Raw genomic sequence first — 9372 nt, forward strand, 5'->3', positions numbered from 1 at the left:
CGACGACGCGACGCGACGGCACGGTCGTCGTCTCGTCGCGTCGTACGTCGTACGGTCGGTCGATCGTCGTAGNGNGCGTGNGNGAGGNGGGGNGGGGGGGGGGGGCGGGATCAATGTCGGCCGTTGGGTCAGTGGGCGGGTTCATTGAGCAGTCGATGGTCAGTCATTCGTGCCAGGGTTGACGCACAAAGTCGAGGATGGCGGCGACGTCGTTGACCGTGGCGGGTCGTACGCTGTAGCTGGGCGAGTCGGTCTGGGCGGCCATGTTGACGAGGTGGAGGATGGTGTGAGGGGCGTAGACGGACGCGGGGATGGTGGTGGTCAGTGAAGAGTTGCGTTTGCTCGCCAACCAAAGCTCGAGGCGAGGGTACATACTACACACTGTAGCTGCCGCTGCCGGAGCAGCTTGAACCGACGGTTGCCGAGGCCGAGGCCGCTGCCCTTTGGTCGGGTGAGCCGTGCGGTGAGCGGTGGGTGTGTGTCTCTCTCTGTCGACATCTTCCGTCGCCGACGGCCGGTGGGCCTCCACCTTTGACCTTTCTTCTTTGCCGCCTCCGTCTCAACCCCGACCCATCCAACACACCAACCACCATCGCATCGCCCTTTGCCCTCAGCTGACCGCCCGCATCTCCTCTTCCACCTGCTTCTCCTCATCCCCCTCTTGCCCACCCGCCATGGGCGTGTCGAGCACCGCGCGCCTCCCCAACCTCTCGGCCCAATCCATCCCCGCCCTCTTTACCCACATCCAGACGGCCTCGGGCGCACGCGTCGTCACCCGCTGGACCATCACCATCAGATCCTTTCGCGCAGTACCCGTCCCCGCCAGCGCCTACCCTCGCGACGACGACGACGCCAGTGGCACCAGCAGCACCGCCAACCACGCATCCGCCGCCGCCGCCAATGCCTCCTCGTCCTCCTCCTCCGCCTCGCCAGCGGCCGCGGCAAACGACGGCGGCCCTACCCCCATCACAAAACCCAGGACCATGTGGCACATCTGGATCTCCGACTACCCCGGCCTCGTCTTTGTCCTGATCGAAGACAGCGGAAAGCTGAGCAGGGCAAAGGTGTGGAGGGAGTGGGAAGTCAGGAAAAAGGCATGGCGCAAGGATCGCAGGCAGCACCTCCGCCAAGAGTCCACAAGGCGCGCACAACAGGCCCAGCACGCACACGACGACGCCAGCGCAGCAACGGGAGCAGCAGCCACGCATCAGGGGCCCAGTATCAACGACGCCGACAGCGCAGCGCCCGCAGATACCCAGCCGCAACCGCAATCAGCTTCCCAGTCCGACCCTGCCGCGGCGCAATCCACCGCTTCAGCCGCTGCACCGACACCGGACGCCTCTTCCGCACCCGCATCGCAGTCTCAGAGCGTTGCGGTCAGTATCACCAGCCCCGATCAGGGCCAGCCTGTCGCTGCTGCTGCTGCTGCCACCGCAGACGACGACGTGGTCATGGTCGACGCCGCCAGCTCGGCACAAGGCCGCGCCGGCCTCGGCAGCCACACGTCGAGCCCCAAACCGCCGTTCCGCCTGCCCTCGCACACCCGCCTCACGCTCTCGGTGCTCTCGGCCTCGCTGCCGGCGCTCCTCTCCAAGCTCAACCTGCCGCCACCCCACGGCGCACCCGTAGGCACCGCCGGGCCTGGAGCCTGGGTCCCGCGAGGCGCAGCAGTGAGCATCGAAGGGCTTGTCCTCGACATCGGCCACATGCCCGCCGCTGCCGCCGGTCCGATCGGCGGTCCCGCTGATTCCTCGGTCATGCAGAGCAGCAACTGGCGCGTGCGCGTCGGCGGCGTCGTGGGCGGAGGAGGTCGGAGCGCGGGCGCCGTCATCGAGGCCGAGTTTCTTCCGCTCGAGTCCGGCACGCCCGGGACTGGCATGCTCACCGACTTTCTCCAGGCCCTCCTGCCGCCCAACATCGGCATGCTGACGACGTCGACGATCGGAGGGACCGGCCAGGGCGGCGCCAGCATGTCTACGGCCGGCGGCGGTGGCGTCCATGCGCGCGGTGGTCTCGCGGCGTCGGGAGGCATGCCGGGCTACGGCAGTCGATCCGCCATGGGCGCCGGCATGGCCCCTTTGCCATTTCCCGGGTCCAACGTGGGTATGATGGGCGGCGGCGGCGTCAATCCGGCCCGGCCGTCCGCGGCCAGCGCATCGCAGAGCGGCTCGGTGACGGTACCCGTCATTTCGGACCAGCTGTGGGAGGAGGTGGTACCACGCAGCGGGGCGGAATGGCGGCGCATGATAGAGCGCCGTTCGCTTGTGGACGAGGCTCAGAGGCGGCAGCGGAAGCGGGATCGCGCTGCGGCTGCTTCGGCCCAGCGCGCGGAGCAGGGCGATAGTGGGCTGGCCAATGACGGGGCATCGGAGATCGACATGATGGATACCGACGACGAAAACGGAGCGCCACCCGGCTCAGCGACGGTCGGCGTGCCCGCGGAAGACTCGGACGAAGACGACGATAAGCCGCTCGGTCTTCTTACTGCCCAAGCGCAACAGCAGCAGGCCGCCGCCGCCGCTGCTGCTGCTGCTGTCCTTCCAGCGAAGCAGGACGACGGCGTGCGTCTGCACTTTCAGGGTCTCCAGGCCGGTTCGGACTCGGCTGCGCAGAGCGACAAGGGATGGGGCGGCGTCGAGCGAGGGCGCAGGATGGCCTTCACCTACGTCCAGATGCTGCGTGCAGAGGGGTTGATCTGAGCCGCCGTGGACGGGAGGCGACGTACCATCTGCCTCGATTGCTCAGCCCGTCGATTGTAGATCAGCATGCCTGTGCCTGTCGTCGCCAAGTGAGAGTAATGCCGCTAGACGGCACCTCCCCACTGCCCTGATCATCACGCAGCGACGTCTCCGGGAACGAACAAACGGCGATTAGATTGGGCGGGGGCCAGGCTGTGCATCTCAATCCATCTCATCGTCGACGAGATCATCGGCCTGCGCCGATGGTGCCGACGTCGAGGCGGGCGCGGCCGTCTGCGCGGGTTTCGACGGCGGCGGGGCCTGCTTGATGCTCGTGGCTGCCGGCTGTGTTGCCCGCGCTGCCGACGCTCCACCAGCGGCGGGGCCGCCGCCGCCAAAGAGCGAGGCCATCATGTCCGAGAGCATGTTGGACTGCGCGCGCGGCGGCTGAATGTCAAAGTAGATGGCCGAGAGGTGCGGGATCGTCTGTGTGCGCGCGAGGGTGCCGGGGCAAAGTTGGGCGGAAGGGGTGAGGCAGGATATCGGCAAAGCATCAGCGCATCAGGCCACCAGCGTCACCGACACGATCCCGAGCTCGGACTCACCTCTCGAACGCCCTCTTCCTGCTGCAGCGCGGCAGCCTCCCGCTCGTACTGGCGCACCAGCGCCGTCCAGGCGCTCTTGAGCCAGTCCGGGGCGGCCCTGGACCCGGATCCGGTCGACTTGATCCTGTCGCCCTCGATGCAGAGCGCCAGCGCCATCTGGGCAAAGTTGAGGTCGGCGTTGGCGGTGAGGTAGAGCTGCAGGTCCGACTTGGCCGCGCTGCCGCTGCTTCCCGGCGGCACATAGGGGCGCGGGTTGGGCTGGACGGGCAGCAGCAGCGACTTTTGGCGCGTCGTCGTCAGCTCGATGTAGCCTGTCAGGAAGCTGCGGGCCGGTGAGACGGCCCTGCTGGCGAGCAGACTGCGCGGGTGACCGAAGATGGGCGAGTGCGGCAGACATGGCAAGGAGGTGTGTGCGGTGCGTCGGTCAGCGATCCCGCCTCTGTACCAAGCGAATGGCCAGTCGACGTTGCCCGCATCCTACTTACGGCATGACGCCTCGGAGAGCGAAGCGGCCCGCCTCGATCCTCTCGATTGCGTTGGTGTCCCTCGTCTCGCCCTCGACCTCGGTGGCCGCCTTGGAGTGCTCGACGAGCCAGTCGAGCATCATCTGCGCAAATGCCTTGGGCGCGCTCTCGATGGTGTAGGTCGTCGGCGCCGGGATGCAGGCCGAAATGAAGTGGGGCTCGGCCAGGTGGTACGCCGACTCCTTGGCCAGCATCTTGGCAATGTAGAGACGCAGCAGCGGGTCGCCGGCGGGTGCATCGGACGCCTTGGCGGACCACCTGCGATGCGAGTCGGGAAGAGAGAGGGAGAGGGAGCAAGGCAGCGGCTGCTGTCAGCAGGTGGCGCCTGACGGGATGGATGAGCGGGGCCGTGCGACTCACTTGAGCGCCGCATCGATGACCTTCTTTCTCCAAAAGTCCGGTTGGGCTTTGCCGAGGATCTCGGTGATGCGGTCTGGCCAGCGCGGTAAAGGTGCAAGATGAAACAAAGTGGCCATGAGCGTCGAGTCCGGGACGTCGACGACATCCCCCACGCAAGGCTGCGCTGGCACTCACCCCTGCTCTCAGAGTCGACCTGCTGCGACTTGAAGCCGTACACGTCGATCATGTACAGGGCGAGGTCGCAGGCGCTTCCCTGCTCCTTTTGGTCGAGCAGATCAATGGCGCCCTGGTAGAGGGTCGAGATGGCCTCGTCGTACTGCTTCTTTTTGACCTGGCGCACCGTCTTGGTGCGCAGCTTCTGGTGGAGCTCGTAGCCGCTCATGGTCGTCGATGGATGGTCGTCGATGGAGGTTGGCGTGGTCGTCGTCGTCGTCGGTCGTGCGAGAGTGTCGCACAGCGGTTGGCGGAATGTGGCGATGCGGAGGAGAGGAAGAGAGAGGTGGGTGAAGGTGGTCGAAGCGAGTGGAAGGAAGCGAGGGCGAGGGCGAGAGGTGGGGACGCTTCCCGCCTGCCTGCCCGCTGCAGCGCCTCGCGAGAACGAAAGCAGGGGAGGCTAGGGAGGCCCGAGCTCGAATTTCCACGGCCCACGCAGGCAGGCAGGCTGGCCGCGACCCGACCCGCCCCACCTCCTCCTCTTCCCTCGGTGCCCCTCGATCCACATGCGCGCGCCATCGACGGGCTTCAACCAGCTGGGCCCCGATACGGCGTAGACGGCCATGGAATCGGACCACATCGCATCGCATCTCATCGCATCTGTGGATCATCGCGAGCGCGTGAACTCGTCATCGTTTACAAGAACGGGCTGGGTTTTGGTACAGGGGAACGGACGGAACAACGAAACGGGAAGGGGAATAGGGGGAGAGGGGGAGGTGAGGAGCGGCGATGAGAGACGGACGGAACATCGACAGCGAGGGATCGACCGTTGGATTGGGACCGCCCGACGGGCTGAGCGACACGGCGCCGCGCCGCGCTACGCAAAGGCATCCTGCCAGTCGGCGCCCTCGCCCTCGCCCTCGTCGGCGGTGGTAAAGGAGAGGAAGTTCTGCGGACGGTGCGCCTCGTCCCAAAAGGCCTTTGGCCGGTCGAGGACGACCGAGTACTTGATGGCGCCCGTCCACTGGGCCGAGAGCGACAGGCCATAGTTCCAGACGCCGTCCGAGGGGACGAGCGTGGTGCCGAGGATGCGGTCCGACAGGAGGAGCTGCACCTTTTCCGACATGCCCTCGTTGAAGCCGGCGGCGCCGCCCGCAATGGCCGCCGGGTCGGCCTTGCGGCCCCACTCGAAGCCGGACACGGCGAGGCTGTGGGCCGACAGGCTGACGGATCCGGGCGTAAAGGCCGACGTGATGCAGATCGAGCTGGCGCCCCACTCGGCGTGGCTCGACATGAGCTTGGCGTGCATGGCCACGTCGTGCGGCGAGAGGTGCGGCAGGTCGGCCGCCTGCGTCTTGATCCAGCCGAGCGGCTCCAGGTCGCGCAGCATAAAGTCGTGCTGCGGCAGCTCGGCGGGCAGCTCGACGCCGTTGTTGCTGCCGCGCTGCGGCACCCACACAATCACCCTGACCTCCTTGACCGACGGCGCGTCGGGCGGCGAGGCGCCGTACAGCAGGCCCGCCACCTGGGTGCGCAGGTCGGCGCTGACGATAAACGTCTTGAGGATGTTTTTGGGCACGACGTACGTCAGCGCGCCCGCGTCGTCGCGCACCTCGTCGTTGGACACGTACAGGTGCTGGCAGCGCAGCGGCAGGTTGGTCGCGCTCAGCGCCCGCACCCGCCAGTCGCTCTTGCTGCTGAAGACCTTGTTCTCGTACTGCGTCGTCGTCACCGTCGAAATCTCCTCGCCGTGCCGGTTGACGGTGCGCGTCTGCGTCGCCGTCACCTGCTGCGCCGCCTCGGCATTCTTTTCCAGCTCGGCCATCTCCTGCCGCTGCGCGCTCACCTCCTGGATCTGCATGCCCAGGATAATGTCGCGGATCTCGGAAGACGTCAGGCTGCTCGTGTTGACGTTGTTGCGCTTGCCGAAATCCTCGAGGATCAGGTCCCGGCACTGCACCTCGACCTTGACCCACTCGTCGTCGCTCAGCGTCGGCCACAGGTGGTGCGGCTCCGTCACCACGCCCGGGTGCGGCCGCAGAATCACCTTGGCCTTTTCCTGGTTGACGTGCAGCGCCCGCAGCAGCAGAATCAGCCGCGAAAACGCCGTGTACGACGAGATCGTCTCCAGCCACGCGTCGTACGCCGAGTACAGCAGCATCGCCGGTCCCGTCGCCGACAGCACCCGGTCGCCCAGCTTCTCCAGCTTCAGGAAGCTCTGGTACGGGATCTGCAGCTCCGAACCGAGGATCGTCACTGGCGTCGCAGGGAAGCGTTGCGGCGGCGGCGGCGGCGGCGGCGAAGGGCGGGCGGACGGCGGAGAGGGCGGTGCAGGGCAACGGCGCAGGGCGAGGCGGCGAGGCGGCGCGGCAGAGAGGAGAAAAGGGCAGCAAGGGCGAAAAAGGGAAGCGACCAATGTCAGCCCGGCGGTCTCGGGCAAGCAAGAGCATAGCACGCCCTACTCACGGTTCGGGAAGTCCAGGCAGTTGTGCACCACCGTCCAGTCGCTCAGCAGGAAACGCCGCGTGTCCCCAGACACCTTGAACTTGACGAAGGAGCCGGCGCCAACGGGGCAGGCGTCGACAGCTGGGCGGATCGGCTTCGCGTCCATGCTGAACCTGGATCGGTCGGCGACGCGCTTGTGCGGGAGCGCGATGTGGCGCGACACCTCACCCTGCTCTCGGCCGGAGAGGACCAGCGTCATGTAGTACGCGTCGATGCCCGCGTCGTACGACCAAGTCTCAGGCATGTGGCCGGAGATCAGGTTGAGCGAGCGGCACAGCGTCTTGGTGTCGTTCATGAGGCGCTCGTGGACCTGGTGCTGTGTGAAGTGCCAGCGATTCACGCCATGGCGAGAGACGTCGCCCGGACCATCGGGGATCGTAGGATGGCAGCCGTCGGAGTCGATCAATCCGGCGAGGACCTGTTGGCGGAGCACCTTGGGACCCCACAGCACGGCTGGGTGGATGTGCTTGTCGCGGCTGTTGCCCCTGCCCCTGAGACCGATGGCGCCGAGCAGCCGAAGCGCGTCGGTGACGGGGTTGGTCCTGCCGCCGTGCTCCTCGCGGTAGGCCATCGCGCTGACGGTGACGAGGCGCCCGTCCCGATCGGCGTGCGGAATGTCCCTGATCTCGAAACCTTGGGGCTCGAAGATCGACCTGATCTTGTCGACGATGGCGTCCTCGTGACCGCCGACGGCGACGGTAGGCGTGCCGGTGATGTAGGTCCCGTCGCCGAGGTACAGGCCTAGGAACCAGCCACCGCCGATGAGGTTGAGGGCGTCCTGGATCTCGGGCGTGAGGCGCGCGGCGGTGACGAGGTCGCGGAGGTCGCCGTCGAGCTGGCCACGGAAGCCGCCAAACTTGGTCTTGAGCGGATGCGACGCCTCGACGGCCATGTAGGCCTCGACTGTGACGTCGACCACGTCACCATAGCGGAAGGCGTCCGGGCGCTGCTCCCACCACCTGACGCACGCTTCGTGCAGTGACAGGCCGCGGATCTGGTCAGCGGGCAGGACCACCTGTCGGGTAATGTTGCGAGGCGGCGGGTCGTCCGAGTCGAGCCTCGCCCGATACTCGAGGTAGGCGCGCACCGTCTCCTCGGGCCAGAAGAAAACACCCGTTTGGAGCGTTGGGCGAAGGTTCCGGGCCGGGATGTTAGGCCTCGCGCTGAAGCCGGTGGAGCGATAGGCGACGAAAGCACCTGCAGATGGGGCCGTGTAGAAGAAATTCTTGGCGTCCGCCCCGAACAGGTCGCGCGCGTGGTACACGCGGACGCCCGCGACCTCGAACAGCTCGGTGTCCCTGCCCAGGACCTCGCTGTACTGCATGACGTGGCTGGTACCGCCGGGCACGCGGACGGTGGGGACGTCGATGTCGACGTCGTGGATGTGGTCCTGGCGCAGGTCCTTGTCGTTAGACTGTGCCAGGGTGCGAAGCACATCGGCCTTGCAGGCCCAGTCGCCGGGCTTGGCTTGGAAGCCACGCGGCGTGCCAGGGTAGTCGATCGCCTTGCGCGCTCCGTCCGGATGGGCGTTGAAGTAGTTGCCGGGGTGCACGATGTGCTTGATGCTCTCGCAGGATCGTCCGCGGTAGAGGAAGTCGTCAAAGTCGTCCGGCACGGCGTCGGCCATGGGAACGTCCATGCTACTGCCATCGCTGCTCCACTCGCTGCTGGTGTCCAAACCGGGGTCGGCGTCGACGAAGCTGCTGTCGTCGTCGCTGTTGTGGTGGACGGCGGGCAGGTCGGCGGGGGGCACTGGGACACGGCCTTCGGGCTCGGCCTCGGTTTCGCTGCTGTCGATGTCGACGCCAGGGGCGTCGGGCTCGATCTCGGTCTCGCTGTCATCGTCGACGGCCATAACAGAGTCGACCCTGGCTGCCTCGCTGTCGTCGCCAGTGGTGGCGGCTGCAAAGAAGGCGCCGACGTCGGGCTCGAGCTCGGTCTCGCTATCGTCGTCGATGCTGACGACATTGGCTGCGACCGAGGTAGTCTCGACGTGGGTCTCAGCCGCAGTTCCACCGACGTGGGCCGGATCGGCGGTGGCTGCGGCGAAGAAGGCGGCGACATCGGGCTCGGTCTCGGTCTCGCTGTCGTCGGCAGTGGCGGCGGCGAAAAAGGCGCCGACATCAGGCTCAGACTTGATCTCGACGTCATCGCCATCGACGTCCATGTCCGCGGCCGTGGCGAAGAATGCACCGACGTCGACCTCAGCCTCGGTCTCGCTGTCGTTGGTGAGGTCGATAACGGCGCCGGCATCAGCGCGGTTGCTGCCCAGCTCTGCGTCGGTCTGGCTGTCACGGGTGAGATCGATGACCGTGGCGACAGCCGTAGAGGCGACATCGTCTGTGGGGTTGCCGGGCTTGGCCTCTCGTCGGCTGGCGCCGGGAATGACCTGCGCACGCGCGCGAGCGAGAGCCACGCTTCCGGGCGTGCTGGATGAGGCTGTCGCGCTAATGCTGGCCACAGCGCGAGGGCGACTGGCCGCGGCGTTGGCACTCGTCGCGCTAGCAGTCCCGGCCGCGGCGCTGTTGCCGGCCTCGGCACTGGTGC

General features: G+C 67.0%; 4 protein-coding genes across 4 annotated transcripts in view; 1 reads left to right on the plus strand and 3 right to left on the minus strand.

Moving 5' to 3' along the window:
- PFL1_05861 (uncharacterized protein) overlaps window positions 1-265 on the minus strand; it is a gene marked incomplete at both ends in the record, with an annotated part of 1244 nt that extends 979 nt beyond the window's left edge. Inside the window, one exon of the mRNA XM_007883397.1 lies at window positions 188-265. Within this exon, the coding sequence (XP_007881588.1) occupies window positions 188-265 (78 nt within the window). The remainder of the gene's footprint in view (window positions 1-187) is intronic.
- Window positions 266-674: 409 nt separating this feature from the next.
- On the plus strand, window positions 675-2699 carry PFL1_05862 (uncharacterized protein; the record flags this gene model as incomplete). The annotated part of the gene is made up of 1 exon (XM_007883398.1): window positions 675-2699. The coding sequence occupies one exon, from the start codon at window positions 675-677 to the stop codon at window positions 2697-2699; it is 2025 nt and encodes a 674-aa protein (XP_007881589.1).
- A 201-nt stretch (window positions 2700-2900) lies between these two features.
- Window positions 2901-4549, minus strand: PFL1_05863 (uncharacterized protein; the record flags this gene model as incomplete). Its single annotated transcript, XM_007883399.1, has 5 exons — window positions 2901-3164; window positions 3284-3641; window positions 3769-4065; window positions 4168-4240; window positions 4342-4549. The coding sequence occupies 5 exons, from the start codon at window positions 4547-4549 to the stop codon at window positions 2901-2903; spliced, it is 1200 nt and encodes a 399-aa protein (XP_007881590.1).
- A 648-nt stretch (window positions 4550-5197) lies between these two features.
- The window catches only part of PFL1_05864 (uncharacterized protein), a gene marked incomplete at both ends in the record, with an annotated part of 13191 nt that continues 9016 nt past the window's right edge, over window positions 5198-9372 (minus strand). Inside the window, 2 exons of the mRNA XM_007883400.1 lie at window positions 5198-6576; window positions 6787-9264. Coding sequence (XP_007881591.1) covers window positions 5198-6576; window positions 6787-9264 — 3857 coding nt within the window. The remainder of the gene's footprint in view (window positions 6577-6786; window positions 9265-9372) is intronic.

The sequence above is a fragment of the Pseudozyma flocculosa genome, assembly GCF_000417875.1.
Source record: "Pseudozyma flocculosa PF-1 unplaced genomic scaffold scaffold00022, whole genome shotgun sequence".
Lineage (NCBI taxonomy): Eukaryota > Fungi > Basidiomycota > Ustilaginomycetes > Ustilaginales > Ustilaginaceae > Pseudozyma > Pseudozyma flocculosa.